The sequence below is a fragment of the Anarhichas minor genome, unplaced genomic scaffold, assembly GCF_050575085.1.
Source record: "Anarhichas minor isolate MPS153535 unplaced genomic scaffold, ASM5057508v1 ptg000004l, whole genome shotgun sequence".
Classification (NCBI taxonomy): domain Eukaryota; kingdom Metazoa; phylum Chordata; class Actinopteri; order Perciformes; family Anarhichadidae; genus Anarhichas; species Anarhichas minor.
This window is the reverse complement of record NW_027466450.1, coordinates 15,812,088-15,826,121: the sequence shown is the minus strand read 5'-3', so window position 1 is coordinate 15,826,121 and position 14,034 is coordinate 15,812,088. Positions and strand designations below refer to the sequence as shown.

At 42.5% G+C, this 14,034-nt stretch overlaps 1 protein-coding gene across 1 annotated transcript in view; it reads left to right on the top strand.

Annotated features, from left to right (window-relative positions):
* The window catches only part of LOC142964476 (aryl hydrocarbon receptor-like), a 29,330-nt gene extending 25,636 nt beyond the window's left edge, over window positions 1–3,694 (top strand). The window contains exons 9-11 of the mRNA XM_076104812.1: window positions 189–330; window positions 626–2,240; window positions 3,545–3,694. Coding sequence (XP_075960927.1) covers window positions 189–330; window positions 626–2,240; window positions 3,545–3,694 — 1,907 coding nt within the window. The remainder of the gene's footprint in view (window positions 1–188; window positions 331–625; window positions 2,241–3,544) is intronic.
* The last annotated feature ends 10,340 nt before the right edge of the window (window positions 3,695–14,034 follow it).

Genomic DNA, 14,034 nt, shown 5'->3' with positions numbered 1-14,034 from the left:
GTGGTAGTGTTTTAAATAATAAAGTTTTAGCATACGGCTGGATAAATGATACTTGGATTTTACCACCAATGTGCAACATTACAGTTTTGGACTCTGTCACTGCTGAAATAAAATGCTTTCAGCGGGTTTATATTCTTTTTGTCACGCAGTTCAGTCATCATACGTGTGTTTGTGTCCTATATCTGTAGTGATGAAGACTGGAGAGAGTGGTCTGACGGTGTTCAGGCTCCTCACCAAGGAGAATCGCTGGAAATGGGTCCAGGCCAACGCCAGGCTGGTGTACAAGAACGGCAAACCAGACTACATCATCGCCACCCAGAGGCCTCTCCTGTATGTTTTACTGTCCGTTTCTGTTGTGTTGTAAACCAACCAAAGACAGGCAGAGTAAACTTCTAGCTCCTTGATATAATATAAAACTTTCTAGGGGAACAAATTATAGTTTCCCATGTGTTTTAATCTGATTTATGCAGGGAATTTAGCTCAGTTATTCAGTCATGTGAAAACTATGAATAGAAGCATGTATAGTTTTCAGTTATGATGGGACACAGACTGGGTAAATGGGCAAGCTAGCATCCTAAATAAATGAATTGTGTCCAGACAATAATCATGTTTTCCGTCTTTATAGGGATGAAGAGGGAGGAGAACACTTGCGTAAGCGCTCCATGCATCTACCCTTTACCTATGCGACAGGTGAGGCCCTGCTCTACCAGTCCAACCATCCCTTAGCAGCCTTTAGAGACGGAGGCCATGACAAAAATGGCATTAAGTCAAAGAAGAGCCGGACTGAAAGGCTGGTGAGGGATGGCTTGGACCCTGGCTCTCTTCTCGGGGCGCTCATGAGTCAGGATGAGTCGGTGTACGTTTGCCAGCCCGCCCCGGAGCCCAAAATGTCGTTCCATAGCTTCTTTGGAGAGCAAATGGGCTTCTCAGACTCTGCACCCTCCAGCCTGCACAGGAGCTGGGACGAGCCGAGCAACGGCGTGCTGGGTCCAGGCCTCACGGAGCTGGGCAACAGCTTCGACCCGCTGCTGGCTACTCTGGATTCCCTCTCTCTGGAGGGCCAAGGGGTCGTGGATTCAGAAGAGGGGGGTTGTTCAAACGGCGATCTGTTTGGAGCTCTGGAAGGTCTGGGGCTGAGCGCCGAGGACCTGGAGCTGCTGCTGCTAGACGAGCGGATGATCAGGGTTGAGATGGACCCCGAACGCGTGCCCACCTTGGACGACCTGCTGACAAACGATGAGATCCTTTCATACATCTACGACTCCATAGAGGGGAAGACGGAGCCCACAGAGCACCGAGGGCAGGTGCCTCTCAGCTCTGCCTCGAAGACAGCCACCGCAGTGTCGTTACCTGAAAGCAATGCCTCTTCTGACGCTAACGTACAAATGCAGTTTCCTCACCATAAGCCTCCCCTGGTGGGGCACGCTCCCATCCTCCAGCTGTCCCAGCAGATGCAGCAGCACCTCAACATGCGGCCAGATAAAGTGGTAGCCAACTGGAACCAGCAGAGCAACCACTTGGCCAGCACCATAGTTAACGGAGAGCTGCTGGGGCAAAATCAATCAATCGCCAATGGACAATGGAAAGCCCAAGACATTCTAGTCGGTGCAGGGATACAACTGGAACACTATAAAACGCAACGGACTGTTTTCAATGGCAAGACCTCGGAGCTGGACGGAGAGCTTCATCAGCAGCAAACGCATCAACGCTACCTTCAGCAGCAGCAGCAGATACCCAGGGTACAGAACCATCTCTCACAGCAGTGCCGTGCCGATCAGAAGGCAGCCAACCTCAACGGACTGTGTGGCATCTCCAGCACGGAGCATGTGGCGGGAAAATCCCAGTGGCAGGACTACGGATTCAGTCAGAGTCTGGGAGGCACCTCCTGCCTAGAGAACGGCCGAAAACCCCCGACAAACCCCTCGCTAGACTCTTGCATGGATTGCAGCATGCCTGATATTGACGATGCGGATTACACCATGAGCGGAGGTGGTTTGTTTGGGAGGAATGGACAACAGTGCGCGGCCGAGTCCACAGTCTCATCCTTCCAGGGGATGAGCCGTAAACTGCAGCCGGAGCAGATCCCAGTTCCTTTGGCGCAGGTCATCTCCAGCCTGTCGCAGTGCCCTCCCCCCAACGCCTCCCTGGAGCAGATCCTAGGAGTAGCCAAGCCCTGCCGGCAGTTGGACCACTATGGCATGGTGGCCTCTGAGATCCCTCATGACCCCGGTCCCAATAAGGTGAGGATGCTGAAACGCTGACATGTTGTTATGGTTTGAACTTGGCAGTTCATTCTTGAGTTTTCGAAATCGTATGTTTAATAAGGATCTATAATATCAAAAAAAAAAATGTCTTTGGGAACATTGTTTGTATTTAGCCACACTAGCACTGGTGCTCAGGGGTCAGTCCAACAGAGCCTCAACAATGGATTAATTGATGAAAAGAAAATGATTGGCAACGTCAAGTCATTTTTTCAAGTAAAAATACCAAACATTTGCTGGTTCCACGTTTGCAAATATGAGAATGTGTTGCTTTTCTTGGTCTAATATTATAGTGGAATTATTATTTGGGGCTTGTCACCATGTCTGATGTTCAGCCTGCATCTTGACTTTTAGTGAGATGTTCTGCAATTTGATTCAAGCGTTTTAAATCTTACTGTTTATGGATCAGACTTTAATCAAATTATATTAATAACTACGTTGTGTATCAGGCCTATGTCTATAACCCAGAATAGGACGATAGTTCTGAGGAAAAGGCCTGAGAGGAGGAACAGCGCTGTCTTTTTTTTTCTACATCTGTGTCTTGTTTGTTTTGTTCATTTCGGGTCATTGCTCAATATTCAGAGGTTAAAAACACGGGATGTGCTGTGACCTGCAAAAGATGGAAGCGCTGCACTGTTGTTTTTTATTTTCTGCAGGACAGAATGAGAAGAGATGCAGTGCAGAGATTCTCAACCTAACACGCAAACAATGGTGCAAGAAGTACAGTTTAATATGTTGTAGTATTTGGAGAAAAAACTTCCAAGATTAAAGTCGTAAATTTACGAGAAAAAAAAAACCCACGAAGATTAGTCACACGTCATTCGAGTTGACTCGTTTCTTTCCCTTTCTTTTTACTGCGGCGGAAACGTTTGCTATATTTAATATGATTGATGTGATTTATTAACAATGTGAAAAAATACAGGTATGTACTTTACGTCAAGTCACCCGTTTCGAGCACTATTTTTAAAAATACATGCTTGTTTTATTTTTGTTTGATTTTTAAATTGTATATCTCATCACGAAACACTGGAGACACAAATGGTGCCATACTGCTGAGAACTTCAATCTTGGAGTTTTTCCTTGTATTACTACCACACCTCCCCCACGTGGTTATTCTAACAACATGGGTTTAAACATTCAATTCATTTAACTTTAATGATGAAACTGGGTGTTGAGGGCGTTTCTGTTTCCTGAGCATTGCTTCCTCTTCCTCCATATATGACTGTATATTATAGTATAACTTCCTGCTGTGTGTATTCACGACGTCCTCTTGCCTCGTGCAGATGGAGAACGGCTGCCTCCTGACCGGTACTTACCCAGGAGGCTGTGCTCTGCCCAATAGAAACGGAGCAGCGCCCCCAGCTGTCCAGATGCCCGTCCCCGAGACTTTGTCCAGCCTCCCCGACCCGCCGGCCACCGGCTTCTACCTCTGACCAGCTGCCCCGCAGCAGGACACACACAGTGACTGGACCAGCCTTATACTTCTAGATAACACGACAAACAAAGCTGAATAAACGTAGGCCTAGAGGTTTCCAATTTGTAATTATTATTTTGTTTGTGTGTTTGTTGTATATCCAGTCATATTATCATACGAGTCCTTTGTTTACAATAATGCAGTCGAGAGAGCTCAGTTTATTTGAAGTAATACAGAAAAGTTTTTTTAAGATGATTTTCACAAATCTGCGTTCAGCTACAACACGAAGCAGAATTTAGAGTTAGAAGCGTAAAAATAAAATATGGATAGTTCTGTTATCCAATATTTAAATCTTAACACACATTATTGATCTGTTATTTCATGGCTTTTTGTTATATTTTGTACGCAGTGGAAACGTAAGATAACACGAGGACGACGTGTCCTAGAATATTCATAAATAACGGGTTAATATTGTGTGTTGTTGGGTAAATGGCGGATATCAGTTTATTAGTATGAATTGTTGAATACCACTTTATGAGTAGATTAAGGGATTAGCTGATCAATGGGAAAATTGATTATTATTTTTTGTAATTTTTTCAAGCGTCTGCTGGATCCGGATTTGCTGACTTTCTTCGAATTGAATTGGACATATTTGAGTTTTGGACAGTCGGTCGGACAGAACAAGACATCTGAAGAAGTCTTTGTCGGCATATTTTGCAGTCCTGAGATATGAACAGTCAAAGAGAAGCAAACAAACTGAAGCGGAGACAGGTGGTCGTCCATCTCCACGTCATGAATGTACTGAGGAGGAACATTACTGACAAATATCTGACAAAGCATCAAATGCAGTTTTATGTTGTGACTTTGTGTTTCCCATCAGAATTTTCCTGTTTTCAATCATCATTTGGTTTTAGGGTCATTTGGTTCACTTTGTACCTGAACGCACCATAAATCACACACACACGACTCCCAACGTGACAACGTGGTTTTTTGGTTTCCGGCAGTTGGCAGCATCGCTCACAGGTTTTTCCGTCATGTCACAAGAATGTAATCTTTCATTTCTTTCTTTGTTGAACTCGTCAACGAGATTAATCCATAAATGTTTTAGTTTTTTTTAAAGTATAGAATATGGAAATTATGGCTAGAAATATCCTGCACTTTATTTCAAGCAGCCGCTTAATGCAGACGTGTGGTCGGGGATACTGTGGTGATGAGAAACATCCGCTTTATCTCTGAAGCTACCGATGCAACATGGACCCGTTTGCATTTTACTTTATTCTTATTTTGAGGCACATTTCAGGTGACGGGTTAATGTCCTCACAAGCACAAACACTTCCGTACAATTGTTAGTGTCATCATTTTTATCTTCCTCCACTTGAAGTATTATTATTATTTTGTCGTTGATGATGTTGGACCTCTGGATGAGTTTTCTTTCTTTTACTTTGGTTAAAAGTTGAACCGACTTGAATAGAAGAAGTCCTTTGTTCCTGTATTTATTCCTGCAGCAAGGAAGCATTCTTGATTGTTCTGAAGTTGATGTGTGAGACATTCTCTTGTACAGAAATAAGAAAAGACGTCGTGCTCCGTCACCCCTCTTAGCTAAGCGGCGGTTGCACTTGCTCTCCTCGAGGGAATCGGTGAATCCAGACACAAGTCCATCGCAGCAACAATCCCAGATAATTAAAGGAAAAGTCTGACGTCTTTGAGGACGTGAGGAAGCGAAGGCCGATATGAACTCACAGAGATGAACTCATATCGATCTTCTCATCCGACGTTTTCTTTTAAACGGTAGAAAGCGTGGCGATATATATATCAGGTGAGTGACTTCAGGTCTACGCAGCAGTGACAGAATGGCAAACACTGAAACAAAACCAAATGTGAGTTTTAAAAGAAGAAGAAGAAGAAGAAGAAGAGATCTCTACTGGACGGACACAGATCTGAATGTTTCTTGTATTTAGCAAAGCGACTGGAAAGTGATGCGAAGTAGAATCATTTCATGGCGAAGAGATGCTGAAAAGAGATTTCCATTTCAATTGCTCAAATAATGTCATTACTATTGGTATTAATATTATTGTTCTATGTTTTATGTTGAAATGTGATACACGCGTGGTTACATGTCATTCGAGTTGACGCGTTTATTTCCCTTTCTTTTTGCTACGGGTGGAAACGTTTGCTATATTTAATATGATTGATGTGACTTATTAACAATGTGAAAAAAAGACGTGTATATAAAAGCAAACAAGCTTCGACAAATACAGCTATGTACATAGTTCTACGTCAAGTCACCCGTTTCGAGCACTATTTTTAAAAACACATGCTTATCAATCTCCTTTGTTGATTTCTTTTATTTGTCTTTGTTTTTTAAAGTGTAAATAGTACTCTCATCACGAAACACTGGACTCTATGACAGCCTGAAGATGGTGCCATACTGCTGAGACTTGTTCAATAGATGTTGGAGAGTTTCATTCTGTGACCTGTGTCACCGGCTCCTGACCTGTAGAGGTGCCATGTGAAGCATTTTAACATCAATAAATCATTACCACATTAACTCTGAGACGTCTGCATGATTAACTGGAAACGGAGCCGCTACAAACAACAAAGATGCTCAGTGCTCATTTTAGAAGCTCTTGATGCTGCACAGCAGTGGAGCAATGTAACTAAGTACATTTACTCACATACTGTACAGTTCTAATTTTAGGGACTTGTACTTCTACTTCGTCAATTGTACATCAATGCATGAGTAATAATAATTTAATGATGCAACATATTATGATATTATAGTTCTAATAGCCATTTTTCTGCATTGAGTACTTTTACTTTTAACACTTTCATGCTTTTACTTTATTACTGAAGTAACATTTGCAATGCGTGACTTTTACTAGTAACAGAGTTTTTTTTACAGTGTGGTATTAGTACTTTTACATCAGTAAAGTATCTGAATATGTCCTCCACCAGCCTGCTGATGTGTGGCTTTTAAATCTACGCTGCAGTTATAACCATCGCTTTACAACAAAAGGCTCACAAAGTCAGTCCAGGAATCACTCCAGCTCATCCCAGCTGAAAATCCAAGAGTTGTCCTCTTCGGTATCAGTCCACTCTGAGATCGTTTGTATCATCCCTGCTCCTTGAAGAGCCTCTTACTTTCCTGTCAAACAAACAGAGACTCCTGCATCCTTGCAGCTGCGGTTGACGGGACTCGGCCTGACATCGCACGCCCTGCCTGCAGACTTCACCGTAATGCGTTGTGATGTCGGGCGGCCAGAGGGGGAGCAGCGCTGGTATTCTGAATAGGTCGACGAGGGACACGCAGTCACAATATGGTCCCCACACCGTTGCAGGCTTCTTACACTTCGTCACACACACACACACACACACACACACACACACACACACACACACACTGCTCTTCGTGTCGTTAGCGGGGCAGCATGAGCGAGACGGGAATCCGCCGTGTCAAGTCACAGTTTAAAACACTGCTGAGGAGCTGTGTGGTGTCTCCACATTTCTTCACACGGTGAAGACACTTGTTAGAAGATTTGGAGGTTCAAGTGTGTGAAAAGTCACTGTCATAAGTGGACTTACTAGTATTACTCCACCAAGGAGGAAACTATCCAGGTTTTAAATGCTCTAACGTTCTGGGATTGTTCAATAGATTTTAAAAAAAGCGTCCCATGTCTCATGAATTATTCCACTAATTTAAATGAAAGAAAATGAGGCTTTTATCCTGTTTCCAGTTCCCAGTTCAAGTGTTTTGATGCATTCCTGGATTTTAGGAAGGTGACTAGATTTATGTTCAGGTTTAAGGCTTTCGAGAGTTCTCAAGTAATTCAAGGCTCCACAATCTACTAAATTTATAATAACCTTTTGATATGTATAGCCTTTGTTCCAGACCTGCATCACATACATATAGTTGTAGATCCTTAACGGATACATGTGTCAGGATTTGTCCATTAAAGTAAATGTAATGTAATGCGATGCGGATGAAATGACTCAATGTGCACACATACTCCGATTGTTAACCTAGTTTTAGATTTGACATACGGTCGTGGTAAATTTGATCATACATTATTTTACAAGATAAACCCAATAATAGCGACATTAATATGAATATGTGGAGGCGAGAGTCAGAGAGAGGCAACAGTGACGTCACTCTGAGTGGGTGTATAGCGGCCTATTTCCAGGGTGAGGCTGAATGGTGGTTGGAGGGGGGGCATAACCTCGCCTTGTTTATGCAAAGACATCTCTGCCTAAAGAGAGAACAATGGGACTAAATGTGCCCGAGGCGTGTTGTTATAGACGGGAGCTTTGTCATGACTGCAGACATATTTAGATAATAACTGGCCGATGTTAGAGTCGCCCTCTGAAGTGGAGGGAGAAGGGACGAGTGACTCACCCCCCCCGGTACGTCTCCCCTCTCTCGGCCTGTCAGGGCCACGCTGTGGTTTTCACGGACGTCAGATACAGAAAAAGAAGCTGCGAGAGAAAAACATCGTGCACTCGGAAACATTTTGGCCGAGTTTATCTTAATTAAAAAGCTGTGGGAGTGTTTAGATGACATTTTGACTTGTCTAAGGAAAGGATAACTAAAGTATTTTGTTATATTATTTCCATTTCATGCTACTTTATACTTCTACACATGAGAAGCAAATATCACACTCTCAATTTACCTTTTAGTCTTCAGCTCCAAGCTTTTACATACAAATAAACACATATGATAAGCTTATAAAACATAATGCATCTTCATAAATGAAACCAGTCAATGTCTACCTTTTTGGCTGGTGGCCCCATGCGAAAGAAAAGCAGTAGGGGGCCATGTTAGTGTGATGATCCATCTAAACGTTACACGCGATTTTATTTGAATTTACTGTTCGAGGCAAAAACTATTCCAGAATACAAATGTTGCAGTACTTAGCTTCCTCTCCCGTTAAACATCTCACACACCCCCAGATTTATTTTCGGACCCTTTGGAGGGGTAGTTGGTAACCACCTGGGAGGACGAGCACCAGTTAAAACTGTAACATGTTATGCATTGAACATCCGTATTAATGTAATATATTCACACAGATTTCAGCAGAACTAGTATACGTTAGCTTCTCTTAAATTACATTTTGTTGCTTCTGTGCTTTTAAATCAGTGGGATTTCAATTTTAGCTTGTTCTTATTTTCTATTGGATTGAAAATGTTCTTTTATAATTTGTTTCTTTTGAACTTTGTCTTTTGATGTTTTTATGTAAAGTGCTTTGATTTGCCTTCCTGCAGAACCTCACAGGTGTTCCCACTTATACTCCGGCCAATCAGACCTCTGCTGTGGTCGCAGGTGGGCGGAGCTTTGCCGGGAATTACATGAGCTCATGAAAACAGGTGCAACGCAACTAACAGGAGAGTGAAGATTGAAGATGTCAACCAATCTCAAGTACTGCAGAGGTAATTAAGTGGAAACACCTGTGTGTGTGTGTGTGTGTGTGTGTGTGTGTGTGTGTGTGTGTGTGTGTGTGTGTGTGTGTGTGTGTGTGTGTGTGTGTGTGTGTACCAAGGCCTGGTACAGAATTTAAAACATTTGGCTGGAGACACATGATCACCGCTGAAGGCTTATACACTGTAGACCAGGAATGTTTCTGCTCAAAGCCTCAGGGCTGAGATGAGTGCACTGAAACCAGATGACATCATGCAGGTTCACCAGAAACCTCTTCAGGTGAGACTCCAGCGGGGCCTCCAGCAGAGACCGGTCCACCGTGGACAGACCCAGATCCTCCAGCCGAGACCGGTCCACCGTGGACAGACCCAGATCCTCCAGCCGAGACCGGTCCACCGGACAGACCCAGATCCTCCAGCCGAGACTGGTCCACCGTGGACAGACCCAGATCCTCCAGCAGAGACCGGTCCACCGTGCTGTAGATTCAGCCTGTCAGAGGCAGCTCTTTCCTTTAAGATTGTGCTATGTAGCTAAAAAGAGAGAATTCATTCAACACTAATCTTTTTGCTACCAGCATCATCACATCATTAGCATCAATGGATGTTTATTTGCTGGCTAGCAGCTAGCTAGCTTTGTTAAGATCAAATGAGTTAGCTTAGTTTGCCCCACTTGTTTCATCAAAGTACTAAACAGAATGCATAGCCACTGATTTGACTCATACGAGCGGGACAATAAAGTTACTGCGCAAAAAGAAAACAAAGGATGTCTAACACTGACCTCTATGGGATTTAGGAAATTGTCTAAAATCAAAGTGCCACAGGATATTGTGTATTATTTCCCTCTAATAGAGCATCACATTCACACACGTTCTGCATTTGTAGCATCCATTCAGCAAAGGCTTTATAGAGTTTGCTCTGACCTTTCTTTTGGCTCACAATATGCGATGAATCAGGGACTGGAGACGAGGGGGACCAGAGGGCAGCAGCAATAAAAGAGAGTGAAGATAGTGGGATTCACATTTCCACAGTTGGGTTCATGACCTTCTAGAGTCTGCGTATATGCAGAGCGAGGGACAATCATTTCATCTGGACTGTTTCTGCACGTTACTTCCTCCTTGTGACACATATTCGCTCTGAAGTCAAGTCTGTAAAACAATTCGCTCACAGAAAAGGGAATCTGACCAAAAAATCCCAATATAGATCAACCATAGGAAAAGATTAGAAACTATAAACTATGACTAACAAGAAAACAATGATTTAGGACCTGAAAGAAAAGGAGAGGAATGCAGGAAAAAGAAAAGATTGGGGGTTTGTGGTTGTCTCTCCTCAGTGTCGTTGAACAAGCCAGCATGCAAGAAGTCTATTATTTTGAAAAGCCCCAAATCATCCATTAAAAGTGGCCTGAGCAGGGCTTTAACGGCCCCTCTGGAACTGTCAAATGTGACAAAAACGTACACGACAATTTAGCCGTCATGTGCAGGGCTTTCCACTAGGTGGCAGCAGCACACAGCGAGATGAGCCAGACACTGTGGAGCAGCTGTTTCTAAGGAGGCCTCCATGCTGATGAGGTGATGCGTTCAGGGAGAGGAGGAGACGCCCACACCGGCAGGTACACCAGAGGAGGAGGAGGGGGAGGAGGAGGAGGAGGAGGAGGAGGGGGAGGAGGAGGGTCAAAGGGGAGTTAAAGGGACATGTTCAACCGTGAACACACAGGCGGCCTCCTCCTGACTGGAGACCAAAGACTGAAGCTCCTTCATCAACTCTGCTGAGATGAAACACAGCTTGAATCTAACAATGTGTTCATCAGCTGTGATGGATTAACAGAATTTAATGAGCTGAGTTTACTCTCCTGTTAAATCTAGTCAGTATATAGATTCCCAGTGTGCCAAATTATTTCATATTTATATCCTTTAACATATATTCTCCATTTACAACTTTGCTTAGGTTCATATGTTAGCACACATCATCCTGTATCCAGTGAAGGCGGTATAAATGTAGCATTTATCGTTTGCAGACACCTCACAGATGATCCAGCAGCTCTGGTTTGCTCTTCACTGATTCCTCTGTTTGTCTGCTGTGTTGCTGCTGGGCAGGAAGCATAAAGTTGATTTATTGGAGCTTTGGCTTTAATGACAGTGTTCAATAGTAAATGTGCTGTAAAAGCTAATTAATTTACTCAAAAGATGCTAAAAATGTAGCTCAATATAATTGCAGACGTTGGTAATCATTACCCATAGGTTTGTCCCTATAACAAACCTCTTTTCACATGCTTTCATTTGATTTATTGATAACATTGATTATTTGGGCGTCAAAGATCATAGAACTGTAGATTATGTGGGTGTTGTGTGATGTGGATACTATACTCTTCACCGTGGTCTGAATACAAGAGGGGGGGGGGAGTGACCTGTGTAAAATAAACCAATAAACAAACATACTGACATGATATACAAACATACTGACATGATATACAAACATACTGACATGATATACAAACATACTGACATGATATACAAACATACTGACGTGGACACATCCTCGGCCCAGTAGGAGCCTCAGTGACTCCGCCTCCCCAGACCGTTATATCTCAAGCCCTGCAGGACCCCCATCCTACAATAGCTGACATTTCTAAATGTCAGCTATTTTCACTCCTCCCTTCTAACAATGAATTATTCATTATTCTTATTATTGATTTTATTCTTATTATTGTTCTTCTTAGTATTATTATTATTATATATTTGTATATGATTAATGGTCATTCTTATCCTTTTCTCTACCCTTATACACACACACACACACACACACACACACACACACACACACACACATTAATACACACAAAGAAGCTAGCCATATTATTACTTCAGTAATTATTCAATTTATGTCACAGTAACTGCAAGATGTTAATATTAAAATGAATATAAATATTTGGTTTATTAGGTTTGTAAATATATACCTCTTTCCTTTCCTGTGTCTATCATTGTTGTACCTGTAAAGTTAATAATAATAATGATGACATGCTGTAGGATGAGTTTTGCTTTTCCTGAAAGCTGCAGGAGAAGCTTCCACTCTCTTCTCAAACAGGCACACTGGACCATAATGGAGAACATTAATATGTCTCATGCATTACTGCAGTCAAACACTGGAAAGTGTATCGGCAAGATTACAGTGTAGGAAGAACTCTGTTTCTGCTTTTTGTGACGCAAGTGGATGAATCACTTGAGAAGCCTCTTAGTATCAACTCCAAGTCAACAGAATCCTGTTCTGCAGCGTCACCACAGTCTGAAAAGCTTCTTTTTGTTTGACTGAAGTACCTGATATTCATACAAAAGCACCTGTTTGACATGCCAGTACCTCTAATTTGAATTCTATAGTTTACTTTTGACTGTCAGGTTTTCCCATCTGTTTCACCATCACCTATATTTATATAGCAGCCTGTGAGTGTCCACGTGTAATGCTTTTATTTAGTCTACCTCACAATGTTATCAGTTTATTTTCTATTTGAATATTTACACATTTTCTACATTTCTCTGTGAAGTAAATGTTATATATTTTTTAATTTGCTGTCTGCTTCGAATAAACGGATGCATCTTGAGATTCACAGCAGCTATAATCAGCAGAGGACTACTGTACTTGTTTAATATGGTCATGGTCTCCAGAGGATGATTCATAATGTTTCCGTTTCGGTCACGTTTACGTTTACAGCCCAGAATCATGACATTGTTTTCAGGGCTATTCTTCTATGTGCAGCACACGACACCATCTGTCTTTAGAACCTGGGTTCCAATAAGGAACAACTTTAAATGGAAGAACAATGGGAGAGATTGTACTGATGTATTCTGTGCATAGTGTCTCATGTACAGACAGAAGTATTAGTAGTACAATTACAGTATGGACATCAAGCATGTTCCAGGTGCCTTCAGGTTCTGGACCAAAAAAAACGTTGAAAGAGAACAAACTAAAGATCATTATCACAAGCTGCTCTATCCTGTGCTGCTGTTTGGATCAGAACATGTGATCGTGAAACAAAGAATTACCTCGATAATAAGCACACACTAACTCAACTTTCTCCGAAAATATATATATTCAACACTGAATATCTTAACTTACTGAGGAAATACTCAGTATTTTTCATTTGTCGAGTACTTAATTCACACAGGAGTATATAAAAACAATGTTACGTCAGGTAGACTATATCTTCATCACATTACCAGAAAACATGCTATTTTGTGATAAACATCGTTATTGCGATATAGAATTAGTGATTCATATATATTGACAACACATGATGCATGAACACGTATATGAACAAACACAGCAACCTTTAGGAGGACACATTGTATTTGTACACAACAATGAATGCTGTGATGCTCCCCAGAGGATGAACTCTTATTATCTGGGCACCTTCATTTCCTTTAGTGCCACCATCAGCAAAACATGTCAATAAATAAAATACTTTATTTATTTAGATTTATTCTATTATTAATGATGATGGTAATTATGTATTGCTGTTTGTTTGACAATAATGTATATCCTTTAACAACAACAACGTATATTTATTGCCAATACAGCTCAATGCATTGAATTGGGAGGGAGAGAGCCAGAGAGAGAGAGAGCCAGAGGGAGGGGGGGGGGGGGGGGGGGGGGGGGGGTACGGGGGGAGAGGGAGGGAGGGCGGTAGAGAGACCCTGGCGGACAGCAGCAGAGAGGGAGGTTGGACCGGGAACAATAGAGGGAGACGAAGCCAGCCCCTGAAACACCAAACAAACCGAAAGGGCGACAGAAAGAAAGCAGCCCGGCGAGGGGGGGATGGAGGGAGAGAGAGGTAAACGGAGAACATGTGAGGAATAAGAAACAAGACGCGAGGATTTTATTTTTCCCCTTGGACCGGAGGGGGCTTTATTCCTGCCTTTCCTTTTGTCGGTGGATTGTATTGAACCGGATTCCGGT